Genomic DNA, 15,775 nt, shown 5'->3' with positions numbered 1-15,775 from the left:
CCCGGGAAAACTACGATAAGAACCGCCGACACAAAGGAAGCTACTGGCAAGGTTTCTCAAATACATTCGTTGAGACTGAGACTTGAACCCACGCAGAGTAAAATGGCAGTGAATGGTAAAGACGAGCTTTTAGACCACTCTGCGATTCGTGATCCCTGTCTCCGCCGGTAGTTGGATCAGCCATACTCAGATGTGTCCATGCTGCAAAGCTTGGAGCGACAAGTACAGTTGTCCTGGCTATCGATAATACTAACGATCCAGGAAAACAACTAACGGACCATTTTCGTGGCCGCCAAGACCTCTCAGAAATAGAGGTACTACTCAGTCACTGAAGAAGAAAACATGTTTTTATATACTTTTATGTCTTTGTCTATGCGTTGTCTTTCGCAGCTACAAAAAGCCTTTCTCAACTATTCTGCCTTTTGTGATATTATTATAATCTTTTGTATACATAGCTTATGCATATCTCCACCCTTTCGGTGCTAATAGTATGTTTATTAATATTTGAAAACTCCTATTATTTTCTCTCGTATATATCGTGTGTATTTTTTCCATTGCATTTTCAGGGCTGATGCAATATTGATGTATATATATAAGCACTTTTACTCTCTTCACTGGTTAGCAAATGCAAGTATTGGTTGGTAGATTAGTGGCTGCTGTAGAGTCAAATGTATTGGTTTGTGGCTATGTGTTTTTAGGACCGGTAGTAGGTTTGTGTATGTGGAGGTACTCCTACTCTTTTCTTTGGTTTAGGTGTTTGTCAGTAGAAGAGTGGTTTCTGGTCAGTCAGACAACGAGTTGGTTAGTAAGTGTACGGGTGTCAGTAGATGAGTGGTTTCTGGTCAGTCAGACAACGAGTTGGTTAGTAAGTGTACGGGTGTTTGTCAGTAGATGAGTGGTTTCTGGTCAGTCAGACAACGAGTTGGTTAGTAGGTGTACTGGTGTTTGTCAGTAGATGGGTGGTTTCTGGTCAGTCAGACAACGAGCTGGTTAGTAGGTGTACTGGTGTTTGTCAGTAGATGAGTGGTTTCTGGTCAGTCAGACAACGAGTTGGTTAGTAAGTGTACGGGGGTTTGTCAGTAGATGAGTGGTTTCTGGTCAGTCAGACAACGAGTTGGTTAGTAGGTGTACAGGGGTTCTTCAGTAGATGAGTGGTTTCTGGTCAGTCAGTCAAACAACGAGTTGGTTAGTAAGTGTACTGGTGTTTGTCAGTAGATGAGTGGTTCTTGTCAGTCAGACAACGAGTTGGTCAGTAGGTTTAGGTGTTCTTTAGTAGATGAATGGTTTCTGGTCAGTCAGACAACGAGTTGGTTAGTAGGTTTATGTGTTCTTCAGTAGATGATTGGTTTCTGGTCAGTCAGACAACAAGTTGATTAGTAAGTGTACGCGTGTTTGTCAGTATTTTTAGGTGCTGATCAGTCAAACGGCGTGTTGGTTAGTGGTGTAGTTTTAGCTTTACATTTCCCCTTGCCCGTATATATTACTTTGACAGCATACCAGCCCATGATATGAATAATATAGACGGCTTAAAGTGCCCCTTGTCCGTATAACGATCTATTGTGAAATTATGTCAATCTTTTTTAAGATTATTTTTCCACTTTGCGGTATAACGTCCCCCAATATTAATCTTATGGATTTTTTAACATTGAATTTCCACTGTCCGTCTAGCGTCCATTTTCAAAATGGCGATCGTAATGTTGTTTTCCATTACTGAGTATATTAGGCCCCTTAACTACTATCCTACTGTCAATCGAGTTATTAAAATAGTCGAGATAGTCCGAATAATTTCGGGGGGGGGGGGTGCGAAGAAATGTCTGGCGAACAAAATGTGTAATATTTCTGGAAATTACTATGTCAACATACACCCGAGGCATATTTTTGTTTCACAAATATAGCCGAAGTGTCCACATGTGCCAAATAACGGCCCGACGGATGGAAATGATGTATCGTAATATATTCGGGTAAAAGTGTACTGAGTTATAATTTGCCACAGGATAGATAGCATCTTCCGGGGAAATTTGCAATTATAACTAATAGAATGATGATTGAAGCTAAGGCGAACATCGATTACCATATGTATTTGCTATTTCAAACAACGAAGACCATCAATCCAGATATTGCAAATTCACCAGTTTTACAGGTATTCCTAATACGGTGATATTTAGAGCAAAGTTGGTAATGTGACTAACATTTAAGGGCATGCTGCCTCTAGCAAAAAAGCGAATACATTTAAAACTTTTCGGGTCAATAATCGTCATATGATTATTTTTTTATGATTAAGTCAATATGATACTTTAGAAGGAAAAAAGCAAACTTAAAAAAAAAAAAGATTTTACATTACTCAAGCTTTAAAGGAGTTTGAAATAAACGTATCTGTCGACTTGTTTAAAGAGTCAGATTCAACATTAGTCTGACAGTCGGAATGACTCGCGTCAAGAAAATTAACAAAAATTAATCAGGGGACTAATAAACTTGCAAGTTTTAAACAAAAATTAAAGCCTCAAATGAAATAAATAAATAATAAAGGGTTCCGTGGATCACTATTTCGAACTGGGGCGGGGCGGTATCGAGCCTTAGCCTAACGCGTTTCTATTGGTTGATATATTGCTCTTTTCAAGCCAAATAAGGTTACCTCTATGTATGTATGTAAGTATGTATATATATATATACCTCTATGTATGTATGTATGTATGTATGTATATATATATATATATATATATATATATATATATATATATATATATATATATATATATATATATATATATATATATATAGCATATCTCTCTCTCGATTGACGGTTCAATCGAAAACTGCACTGCGATTGGGAGTTACCGAAAGGTTACGTAAAAAAGTACGAAAAAAAGTACTTAGTTCTCCTTAATGAAACACGTGTTCACGTAAAAAGTCGCAAGCAAATTTTAACGAAAATGTTTGGCTTCCGTTGTGTTGTGAAGCTGAGCAATACATCCGAATGCTTTTCCAAAATATTTAAGTATATTATATTCTGCGAACGAATTAAATAGCAGCAGCATTATTATAATATAATCTTACATATTCTGCACAAGTTGGTGGAGCTATCAATTCTTTCCTTGTCAAAGCAAATAAAAGACAGCAATTAGTCGACTTTTTTAAAATTTGGTATGAGCATTTATGTAAGATATATACAACTGGACTCGTTTGGGTATATTAATGACAGACATATATGTTATCGCAGGGAAAAGGCCACCAACACGTTAGTTGTGTGGATGTATACGTTACTAGGTGTTTGATCATGTGTTAGTTATCATTCTCACAAGATTTGTCAGTGATGGTATCAAGATATATAGATGGGATTAAAATCAAGCGTTATATATCATTAAGTAGATCAGACAGACACATATACTAGGTCATGTTCCGTTGACAAATTACAGATTTCAGACGGCGGAAAGTGCAATACTAATTCAGAACACATTGTTGCTACTGATAACTATCTTACAAGAATAAACGGACGTTGAATTCCGAAGGTCACCAGATGAACTCTCAACGGTTTCTGTCAGATATACGTGATGTCATGGATCTAGATAATAATCAGACTGATAGACGTGCAGGACGAATGCAAGCCATTCAGGGTCACGTGGCAGTCTCTGTCCGAAATGATACTTCCACCGAGGGTCGACATATGACTCCAAATGTTCATTTGGGATGCTTTGGTATGATTATCGTCCTAAGTGCTTGTGTTAGGAATATACTGAATGAATGAATTAATATAGATATTACGTTGGCGTGACGACTACCAGAACATCAAAGCTGCCCCCTGGCATGGTCATCCGGTATGTTATTGTCTTTTTTATTTCCTGTCTACTTATTCACTGATAAATTCTGTTGAGAGTGAACCTTTACAAATTGTGCTAATCGTTGTATTTTCTTGAAATAATCAGACAAATTTGACATTTCATTCGTAAAGAGACAGTATCTACTTAAAAACTAATCATTTTTAAGAAAAGAATTACACATTTTTAATAAAGTTAGCAATATTTTGTGACATCGATTTTGTCACTTTTAAGCTAACAAGTCATATAAATACACACGCGAACGCACGCACACGCGCGCGCGCACAAACACTATTGGTCGAGAATCCCTTCTGCACTTCGATTTACACGTGACATCGGTTTCAATGTACTGCGCCACATTCCACGCATGGCGCAATCGCTGCAAAAATAGACAGCGTATCAGGCAGTATCTCGAATATTTACGATACGATCAACTTTTTATACATTTAATCAAGTCAAGCCTGATTTAAGTAAATTGCAGTCCGCACACGTAGTTTAATACCCTTCAGCAACGTATTCATTAGCTTGAACAATAATTAGTTTGTCAATGGAACAGTTAAGTGAAGATATATATTCAAGGGTCGTCTTCAAATGTTATCATTGACGGTAGTCTATAATCACTGGACAAGGTCTGGATCTGTGGATGAATTTATGTTTGTTCTTTTATAAAGTTGTGCATTTAGCCTTCAATTCTCCATAGTTTACATATCACATAAGGAAAATAAATAAATTGTCAGATACAAGAATGCATAATTTTTCGATCAATAAAATGTTATTATTTTCATTTCTCTTGAAGTAGTCAACATTATGCGGGTCAAGATCTTAGGTGGGGTATTTTCCTGTCTGCACACTGGGTCGCCTGTTTTCGGGAATGATATGTGCGAAACGCACTTGTTATGGTGGGTGGAGGTGGGGTTGAATCTTCATACATAAATAACACTTTATGTGCAGAAGTTCCTTTTCAAAATTTATCCCGTTTTGACTCATACCAATTATAAAGAAATCTTAAAAAGGGACTACACAAATGTCAGCCAAGCAGCATTATGCTTTAGACCAACACCTATATTGTTTTGATGACACGAGGGGCCATGATGCGCTATATTGTATCTAGCCCGATTCTGGATATTTAGTATCGATTCCGTTTTCGTACGTTACCTGATCGATCTTGAATATAGTTTGGAATTTTAGCTCATCAAAATCTCTTTTTCGGTGGTGGTGGGGTATCTATTGAAATTACATATGCATACTATAATGTACATGTCTCTAATTCACACCGTATTAAAAATAAAGGTCCCTGATCCACACCATATTGAAAAAAGGTCTCTGATTCACAACATATTGAAAATAAAGGTCTCTTATTCACATTATACTTAAAATAAAGGTCTCTGATTCACACCATATTGAAAATTAAAGTCTCTGATTCACACCCTATTGAAAATAAAGGCCTCTGATTGTGTGAAAACTGAAAAAGGTCTCTGATTTACATCATGTTGAAAATAAAGGTCTCTGATTGTGTGAATACTGAAAAAGGTCTCTGATTCACACCATATTGAAAATAAAGTCCCTGATCCACACCATATTGAAAAAAGGTCTCTGATTCACAACATATTGAAAATAAAGTCCCTGATCCACACCATATTGAGAAAAGGTCTCTGATTCACAACATATTGAAAATAAAGGTCTCTTATTCACATTATACTTAAAATAAAGGTCTCTGATTCACACCATATTGAAAATTAAGGTCTCTGATTCACACCCTATTGAAAATAAAGGTCTCTGATTGTGTGAATACTGAAAAAGGTCTCTGATTTACATCATGTTGAAAATAAAGGTCTCTGATTGACACCACATTGAAAATAAAGATCTCTGATTCAACTATATTGAAAATAAAGGTCTCTGATTCAATGCAAATGACAGACATAGGCTTACTTTGATTTCACGTTTTAACATTATCTACTACTAAAGAGAACGGCAATTTTCCTTTTCAAGTGTGTTGTAAACTAAGTGATGTATGGTGAGAATTTGCATAATTGGTTCTTTACTTTGTTACAAATGTATTTTTTCATTTTTTATCGTACCGTTGTCATACCATTGTCAGTGGTAACAAGCTCAGACAATCAGATTCAAGATTTCCTCATTTATATGCGTGAATATTTCTCATTATTAAACTCCTCGGATATCTTGATAATTTAAGACCATATTCCAAGTTAGATCAAATCTGAATCAGACTTTTTGTCTCCAAAAACGTAACAAACTCAGCCAGTCCGATGCAAGATCAACATATTAATATGCGTGGATCTCTCTCATACAGCACATAACAGAGGTATTGACCCCTATTCCAGGTTGATCAAAATCGGGTAAACAAATATGGCTTTCAGAGTCTTACCAAATGTAGACGGACGACGCAGTATGCATGACGAAAGCATGTCTTACGGTGAGGTGAGATAAAAATCTTAAATTATACAAATCTTTTACTTTCCATCAGTACAGAATTTGTTTGCCTAGGTGTTACGTATATTTAAGTGATGATGCCAAAAAGAGATGCCTGACTTATAGGATTATATCACTGTAATTTACAGCTACAACTGTATATTTGAGAATTAGATCAACCCAGGCATTTAATGTGCCATATGCATTTGGTGTTGTTATTGTTGTTTAGTAGAACTCTGGATCCGAAAGTTTTAAACTCGCGAAAGAAGACTATGTCGATGGTTTAGTTAAATCTACCTTGTGTCTTCACGAACGCACTAAATGATGTGTTATTTATGTATGAAGATTCTCTCGTTCGATCCATCATACCAGAGGGAGTATGAATTGAAAATTATAGATGAACTAGCCTCACACAATGTAATCTTGATAGAAATGCTATAATTATAACTAATGTCGAAAGAGGAAGAAAAAAATTGTTGCAGGAAATGAACAACCATTTTGCACTCACGTTTGAGTGGTTTGAGCAGGACAATTGCTAATTGACATAATATTGTAAAGTCCAGTTGAAATATCACTACATACCGAGGCTCGACCAACGATGCTTCAGATTTTATGCAAGAATTGTACCGGAAAGGATGATAAATGACAAAAAGTTTCACTGTATATAATACAACATATGTTTAGGTTATTTGCTGTGTATATTTTCCCCTAAAAATTATAGCCGTACTTTCAGCCCGTGCAATACACAAATCAAGAGCATTCCTCCTTTAAACTCTATTAGATGCATGTACAATTCGTGGTTTATAGTTGCGTTTCTTGCAGCTTTGCGGAAAAAGATTTTTATCACTATGGACCTAAGATGCATCCGGAGTTCTTATTATAAGTTTAGTTTGTAAGCAGCGTGTTAAGTGCTCCTTCTCAACTGACCTCCTGTTGTGAGTGCGTTCGTGAAGACACAAAATAATAGAACATTAGGCTCTGCATTTCTTCGCATCTCCTTTCAGTCTGAATGTTCATCACTTGTATATTTCCATCCCGGACACTATATTTGTAAAAATGCAGGATTTCGTAGTGTTCTTTTATGGGAGTATATGCACCATTGTATACATAGCTGACAATATGTAATATTGCATACCTAATTGACCATGTCATATCTTCTTGTACACACATGCTTGGAACAGAGTATACTATTACATGGAAAATTAGCACGAGGTCATATGTATTTCGGGGCTACTCATAGAACCGTACACTTACATACAGAATGAAGAGACAGAGTGCAAGAAAATGGAGTTCTGAACGTTTGTGCAAAAAGACTGTCTAGGAATAACTCGAAAACCGGACGGAATTAATGGAAGGTGCTACGATTATTCCATTACTTAAAGTTTCGTTTATTGAGTGTAGTGAGCAAAGACACAATCACTGGCCTCCGAACCTGCCAGGCGTGTTTTGATACAAGCTGTCGTAGAAAAGGTCAGTCCGACATAAAGTTTGTAGTTCTCATAACTCTACTGAAAAGAAAATAGTAAGATGAAGGCAAGGGTACTTTTAATTAAAATCCGATAAAGTTGTAGGTAAGAGCTGAATTTTTTCGAGAAATTGTTCAGATCTTAAGTTACCATCGAATCGTTTTCATTCATGGTTGTAACTCCCGGTATGTTTCAAACGATTCAGGTAATAAATGCATTTTGTTCTGGAATCTATGCAGTCTACCGTTAAGCTTACAGTTTAGACACAAACGATGAAGATTAGCGTCTTTAGGATTTAATTGAGAATTTTTTAATGCAAAGTCTTCAGTCTTAATGTACGAATTTACTTTATAATACGCATGTCAACATGAGTAATTTATTGATAATAGATTCATCACATATTTTGGCTACAGATCGAGCAACAGACATTCCTGAAAGCACTCGATCCTATATAGGTTTTAAACTAAATACCGTATTTACCTTATATCATGCTTATCATTTTCAATTGAAATCATAATTAGAACAAATGGATTACACACTGCTCTGCTTGCACATTAAAGACGGCAGACCACTCCGGTGGCCTAGTGGTCAGAGCGTCCGCCTCTGATGCGGGAGGTCGTCGGTTCGATCCCCGGCCGAGTCATACCAAAGACTTACAAAAATGGTACTAACAGCTGCCTCGCTTGGCACTCAGCATTAAGAGATTAATGTTAGGACTGGTTGGCATGGTGTCAGGATAATGTGACTGGGTGGAACATCATGCTACATGTCTGCGGCATGATGCCCCAGTGCTAGACATCACTATAAACTGTCACACTGCAGACATCGTAGCGATATGACTGAAAAACATTGTTAAAGCTACGTTAAAGATCCAAATCACACACACACACACACACACACACACACACACACACACACACACAAGACGGCAAATTTATGTCTAGTATGCTCGCAACTGGGTGTGCATTATACACGAACAAACTCAATACAGGCTGAAGGCTTGGTATCGGGTACCAGCGCAGGATGTGCAGGATGTATTTCGACAAATCTCGCCAATGACATTGGATCAGACACGTCGAGTTACATACAAGGATTTATTAAGAATTAACAAAATTTGATATTTTATTTCTTTCTGTCTTTAATTAATTTATTTATTGTAATTTTGGACTAGTTGACTCTTCCCTTTCCGTCACACAGCTCATCTTCTAAACATAATTCATTACCCACTCAGCGTAAGGGTGTGCTGACTCACTAAATAATAATAATAATAATAATAATAATAATGACTGGAAAGAAAGTTAAAAATTTGAAAGTTTCAATTAAGATGGCCTGTGGTTGTAACTGTGCTTTTATCTAAATCTTATAAAAGATCATACAATAAAATACAACTTAACATAACACTTTATTTTACAAAATTTCATATGATTTCGTATGAATGTTCATGTTCTCTTATCCAGCTACACACAATTGTACGTACACGAGCTATGAACTGCACATACATCCAAAAGTAATCCAAAACCAAATATCCAGAATTTCGTAAATGTCCCTGTCCTCCGAGGAACCATTCTTCTGCAAATTAGAAGAAAACTGAAAATTTCTTCAAAACTGACACCATGCTGTAGCAGTAGTAGCGCTGCTACTACTTAGATGAAAACGCGTGAAGCCGATGATAAGGACGACAATGATGACAGAGTAGAGATTTATCTGATATGTTTATATTTTATATAATTTAATCTTTGTAGTTTACGTGTGCGTTTAAATTCAACAAAGCTCAAAGTTTTTGTTTTTTATTTTAAAGTATGTGGAATCGGCAAAAATATAAATCCTAGTTATATTTTTATTTCAGAAAAATCAATATGCCAAGTGAATACCTTTCCGCGGAAGACCTGCAAAAAGCAAACTTGTCAAGGGTTGCACCTTGTCTGATATGGATGTCCATTCTTGCTGTAGTCGGTCTTGTGGGGAATCTCCTAGTTTTAATAGTCTTTCAAATTAGGTATCCCAGAGGAAACTTCAAAAATTTTGTTTTGTGTCTAAGCGCAATAGACACGGTCAGCTGTTTGATAACGATTCCCGGGGAAGTGTACATTCAGTACAAATGGTTCGTTTTCGAACAATCCTGGTTTTGTAGTTTGAAGTCCTACTTGAATGATTTTACGGTCTATAGTTCAGCTGTGACGCTTCTTCTAATTTCCGTTGATAGATTTTTCAAGACGTGTAAGCCATTCCAAAAACAATTCACTCCAGACCTTGCGCTGAAGCTTAACATTGGAGCAATATGTGTATGTTCCTTAGCAGCAATACCTCGCGGTGTATTTTGGGGAAAACATACGTACAACTTTACAGAGGGAAACGCAACATTTCCAGTCTCAACTTGTGAGAAAGGAGATCACTTTAAAGACAGCATTTTTCCATCTTTATATACAAAAGGAGTGTACGTCCTCGTAAACGTCATCATGATGGCCGCCAACGTTATTCTGTATTGCATTATTGGTCGGAAGATAGTGTCGGTAAATAAACAAATGATCATTTACAGGTTGTCCAGAAAGAATAAGACGAGACCCAAACCTAGTCAGGATAAGGCTGAAATCTCAGAGCATAACCCTGATATTTCAACAAACAGTGATGGATATACGGATGCAGACAACAAACACAAAGTTACTACTATCACGCCAACCTCCGGTCAAGTCATCCGGACAGTTTCTGGAACGAGCTCCTCGTCAGACAGGAGTCTTTTGCAGGCGAACTCGACAAACATGACTAAAGAACAGTTATTAAAAGCGTTGTCCGAACTGACTAAATCTGAAGTGAAAGAAAAGAGAAAGAGACGACAGATGAATCACTCATCAAGAAAGACATTAATTGTGTTCATAATGGTATTGGTGTATGTTATAACAACGACCGTGTATTTATCACTTTTGTCAGTAATATCTGACACAGACAATATTCTTCAAACATTAACGATAACAGAAAGGACGGTATACTTGGTGTTTCTCAGATTATATTTTATAAACAGTGTTATTAACCCATTTTTATACGGAGTTATGGACCATAGGTTCAGTTCTTTTCTGAAAAATTCTGGCAGACGAATTGTCAGTTCCTTTAGAGTAGCGGCATCTCATAGTTTCCGAGGTCGACAATGAGAACAAAAGAAACAACGCAGTTTGTTTTAAGGCCTTGGCTTAGATATTGGCGAAACATAATTCAATAGTCATCGTGCCCGTCGCGGCTTTGATTAGTGACGACGTCGTAGACTTGACATTGTCCACGAAGGAGGGGTACTAATGTTAGTATTAGGTTTTCATCTTTTTTACATTTGGGTATTATGGGTGGGCGATTTCTCATTCGATAGACGTGAAACTTCTGTTTTTACCCATATAAATGTCATAAATATATGAAAATATCTGTACTTATCAAAATGTACAAGCATTAGATTCCAAACTGTTGAAGATTCCTCAATATTTAATTCATTGTTTGCTTAAGAATTAAAGAAAAACAAACCAAAAATAAAATTATGGAAGTGAAAACAAGTTTGTTATGTAATCTATTTACGGCAGAGATATTCTTGTAATTGTTTAGCAGCCCTGGGAATTTATTAAGGCTACTTAATGTTGTCAAGTGAAGCAAAAAGTGTTTTTAGTTTAGTTGTCATAGGTACATTTTGCAGACTCAGTTGCATGCCAATGATTGACAGTTAGTACAATTGCAAGTTCCATTTCCTGCACGTATTGTGCTTACATGTATATCCGACATATGTAAATTTCGCATACTTAATACCTCTCGATTCAACTTTTGCCAAACATCACTCCATGGAGATCCCGTGAATTTATTTCCACTTTGAATATTGCAATAAAAGATTTTTTGAAATGTCTGATTGCATCCTAGATTTATATGACATGGACAAATGCTTGCATTGAATACCACCTGTAGGTGTAGACAAAAACTATGCAATTCTGCAACGTCAGCGATTGACACTTTCCAAGCCAATTGAAACTGCTGTCATAAAAATCCTCATTCTTCGCTTGCACCAATATCAGACAGTAATTTATTATTCCACTGGTGTGTCAGTTTGCCACTTGTCCAATCATGTATCGTTTTTCATATGAATTTCAGGTATATTTACATGTAAATGTTCGAAATGAATGTACATCGCTCCCTGACATGGAGGAATCGTGTTGTGTTGATACAATATTTCAAAGTATCGTGAAAAACGAGTTTCACTGAATTTGCTGCGTTTTTATTTCATAAAGTTGTTGTTGCTGTAGGGTTTAACGCCATTTTTCAGCACACGATAGGCTATACATGGCGGCCAGTATTAATGGTGGAGGAAGAACCCTGGAAAACCCCGGAAAGAACCACCGACCCACCAGAAGCTACTGGCTGTCTCACATACCCACATTGGCCGAATCCGAGACTCGAACCCACGCAGAGGTGAGATGACAGTGAACCGTAACGGAGAGCACTTTAGACCACTCGGGGCCCCATTTTCATAAAGTAGAATTGACATAACAGCTGACTATTGTGGTAAAACTTAAGCCCTTCAGTTTAAAAACAAATCAGATCTATAAGCTGCTTCTCCGATGCCTTACAATTTACATCAATAAAGTACCAACATCACGTACGTAGCGCGAAAGAGTTGAAGAGGTTTTGGAAGTCTGAGCTGGAATGTGTGCCTTTTACACTCATTTTTGCTCTATTAACATTACACTGTCAGAATCATACAGTATTTTTCCATATATTTTCATACTGCATGACATTGGGTCTAAACATAGTATAGTGCATTCGAACTACTTTGTAAGCAATGAAAACTCATTTAGTACACGCTTTGGTTTTGGTTTATTAAATTTGTACATACACAAGCTGTTTCTTCTATCTGAAAGTAGAGGTGATACGGTTAACAATATGGATGAGTTCACCGATTCACAGATGAAACTTCCAAACAAGAAAAAGAATGAACATGATATTCGCAATGTCAACAACACGAGATACACGATAATTTAAAATATCATTCTAATCATTTAAAAAAGTTATTTAGAAGGAATATTCGTTACTTTTCGCAAACAGAATGTTTCAGACTACGACCAGTGTTCTCTATGGTCTATAACAATAGCAAGGAAAAGCATACTGAAGCCAAAGGCTATCGCATATCTATCAGAGTTGTACCACTTTACCAAGTCAGTCAAAACATTAAATTCGAGAACAAAAATGCAACTGAAGGTTTGGGTAGGAAACTAAGAGCCTCAGAGCTAGTATGCCAAGACGACGAAAAGTATTATATCTGCTGGCATTGACTGTTACACAACAGCTGCTTTGCAACTTTCCCCGTTTAACAATTTTGTTACAATGTTAGGCTAGTGATAGAAGACATAGACTATATTATACAGGTCATAGCTGGGGTCACTCCAACAGCGAGCGAGCATGCAAATGACAGGGGATAAACATGTCTTCTATAGCTGGTAATAAGAATGGTAATACATGTACTTACATTTACACACCTTGAATTTCCTGAAAATTTACTTTCATAGTTCTGCAAATCCGAATGACATGATCCATGTCATGCAAAACCCGATACGCACCAAAACTGTACTATAATTTCAATTAAATTTCCAGCTGAAATCACATTCTCCTTACAGCACTGAACTGACACAATACATCTAGTCCATCATAATCAGAAAAGCAGAATTCAGTTGGAATAACAGAAAAACAAATTCCATCCATTCCAGACCAATCGGAAAAGTTTTTTTCCCATTACACATTCATTCAAAATTTGATTCTAGATTTCAAATTTAAAGTTTACAAAAATGTGTATGATTTGGAGTTTTAACCTAACTTTAACAATTTTTCAGTCATGTCGCTACGATGTCTGCAGTGTGGCATTTATAGTGTTGTTGTTGTTGGGTTTAACACCATTTTTCAGAACAAGATAGGCTATACATGGTGTCCAGTATTAATGGTGGAGGAAGGACCCGAGAAAACTCCGGAAAAAACCACCGACCCGCGAGAAGCTACTGGCAAGCTTTCTTACATACCCTCATTAGCAGAATGCGAGACTCGAATCCACACAGACAGACGTGAGATGGCAGTGATCCTTAACGGTGAGCGCTTTATACCACTCAGCCACTTTGGGCCCTGCAGTTTATAGTGATGACTAGCACTGGGGCATCATGTCGCAGACATGTAGCATGATGTCCCACCCAGTCACATTATCCAGACAACAGGCCAACCAGTCCTAACACTAACCTCTTAATACTGAGCACCAAGCGAGCAGCTGTTAGTACCATTTTTAGAAGTCTTTGGTATGACTCGGCCAGGGATCGAACCCACGACCATCCCGCATCCGAGGCAGATGCTCTAACCACTAGGCCACCGGAGCATTAGACCAAAACGAGAATTTTTATAAAATCTAATGTCGAGTGCAAGACGAAGTTCAGTGGTCACTGGGCAGTGATATGTGCACATTAATATTGTTACTGTGTATTGAGGAATCTATGGTTCTATATTTTGAGATACAACATAGATTCACTTACTTTGTTTCATACAGTGTATTCCTTTATTATTAGGCACTGAGTAGGAAAACAAAGTGAGTATATAACAAAAGGTTATTGCATTTATATGGGAAAATATGAACTTTTTTAAAAAAAATACTAATACTGCACTCCCAAATGTTGTGCAGTATTACTCGGAAAAAAATGGGTTAATATTGTTACAAGCCAGGGGTCTTTACTTGACTGATCGGTTGTCAAACCATGGCGCGATTATCGCTAGAATTCATAAGTTTACCCAAACTTTCCAAAGACTTCCATACAACTTCAGTTGTAAATTAGAAAGCTCGACGTGTCCATTCTAATCATAACTTTGACTCTAATGCAAGACCACAGATAAAACAACCTGCCAAATATCTATCAATCGCACATCTGCATGGTTTATCTTCATCGGGTTTCCGTACCGCAAGCTGTTCACGCCGTAGAAACTATACGAGTACCCCCTAACACTGGGAACTATTTTAACTCCGCCACCTTAGGCCAGTCAATGTATGCTTTCCAGGCACATTCCGCCAATATAGCTGCATCACATTTACCACCATGGTGGCATAACAGTATCTGCGGAGTCCCTTCTTATTTATTCCTTTGTGTAATTTATCGGTTTCCTACCGTAAATACTGCCAATGCAGTCACACCACCAACGTGCACCATTAGATTTTAATATGGACTATCTTACTCATGGACAGTCATTTGGTTTTGACCTGAATTCAGCCCGACGTCGTGGCATCATGGAAACTCACTAACACTTTACTGTGACGTTTGCTCCTAGTAATTGGCTAATTATTTCGGGCTAAAGATATTTCCATTGCGCCGAATTCCAATAATCACACAAGTAATCTCACAAATCTAAGAATTCCTTAAAACTGGGCGCTATAACCAAATGCGCGTACTCCAACTTTATTACAATATTTTCTCATACGAATGCAGTAACCTATAAATATGGCTTCTTTCCATTTTCTATTCATCTTAGGCTTCTCACATAAGCTGTCTGTCTTTTGATCCCTGAGTTGAACAACTGGCTTATCCATGTATTTTTTAAGCATGAGCAGCTAGCTGTTTCTAAGTGTACAAGTTGGCTCACAAAAGAATCAGTCCTCTATTTTACAGTCATGTGTAAGCTGTAAGTGTTACAAAACTCTAATGGAAAGAAGCAAAACCATTAGGTTTAGTAAAAGTCAACAAACAAGTTATTTCACTAGAATAAAAAGTAAACATTTAAGAGGAACTAACAGAAATGTGAATTAAATTCCAAACATCCATTAATGTTCTAACACAAGTCCAAAAGAACCAAATGTTCTGAATGAATTCAATAAACCTGAATGTGCTGAGGTATCAACAGCCTTGATGCACAATGAAATAATCTAGAATGTCTTTGAATGAATCCTCAATAATCCCAAAGCAGTTTTTTTAAAGTTCAAAATGTCAGTAGGTACTTTGTAATTCCAATGAATATAAATGATTCCTCTCAAACTATATCTGAACACAACTAAGTGATTCCACAGACTGATATTAAAACAGGAATGAA

The 15,775-nt window shown here is 37.0% G+C and overlaps 1 protein-coding gene across 3 annotated transcripts; it reads left to right on the top strand.

Annotated features, from left to right (window-relative positions):
- Positions 1-3,365: 3,365 nt before the first annotated feature.
- Positions 3,366-11,579, top strand: LOC149801729 (uncharacterized). Of its 3 annotated transcripts, none has more exons than XM_089956032.1 (2): positions 3,366-3,812; positions 9,555-11,579. In XM_089956032.1, exons 1-2 carry the CDS (start codon positions 3,802-3,804, stop codon positions 10,849-10,851), a joined length of 1,308 nt encoding a protein of 435 aa, XP_089812158.1. In that variant the 5' UTR covers positions 3,366-3,801; the 3' UTR covers positions 10,852-11,579. The 3 variants fall into 3 exon arrangements, with proteins under 3 accessions (XP_089812158.1, XP_089812159.1, XP_089812160.1); XM_089956033.1 differs by lacking the exon at positions 3,366-3,812 and adding an exon at positions 7,106-7,712; XM_089956034.1 differs by lacking the exon at positions 3,366-3,812 and adding an exon at positions 7,793-7,813.
- Positions 11,580-15,775: the final 4,196 nt, after the last annotated feature.

The sequence above is a fragment of the Sinohyriopsis cumingii genome, chromosome 4 (assembly GCF_028554795.1).
Source record: "Sinohyriopsis cumingii isolate HCF-2022 chromosome 4, ASM2855479v2, whole genome shotgun sequence".
In the NCBI taxonomy this organism is placed as follows: Eukaryota; Metazoa; Mollusca; class Bivalvia; order Unionida; family Unionidae; genus Sinohyriopsis; species Sinohyriopsis cumingii.
The sequence above is the reverse complement of the archived record's forward strand: the minus strand, read 5'-3'. Positions and strand labels throughout refer to the sequence as shown.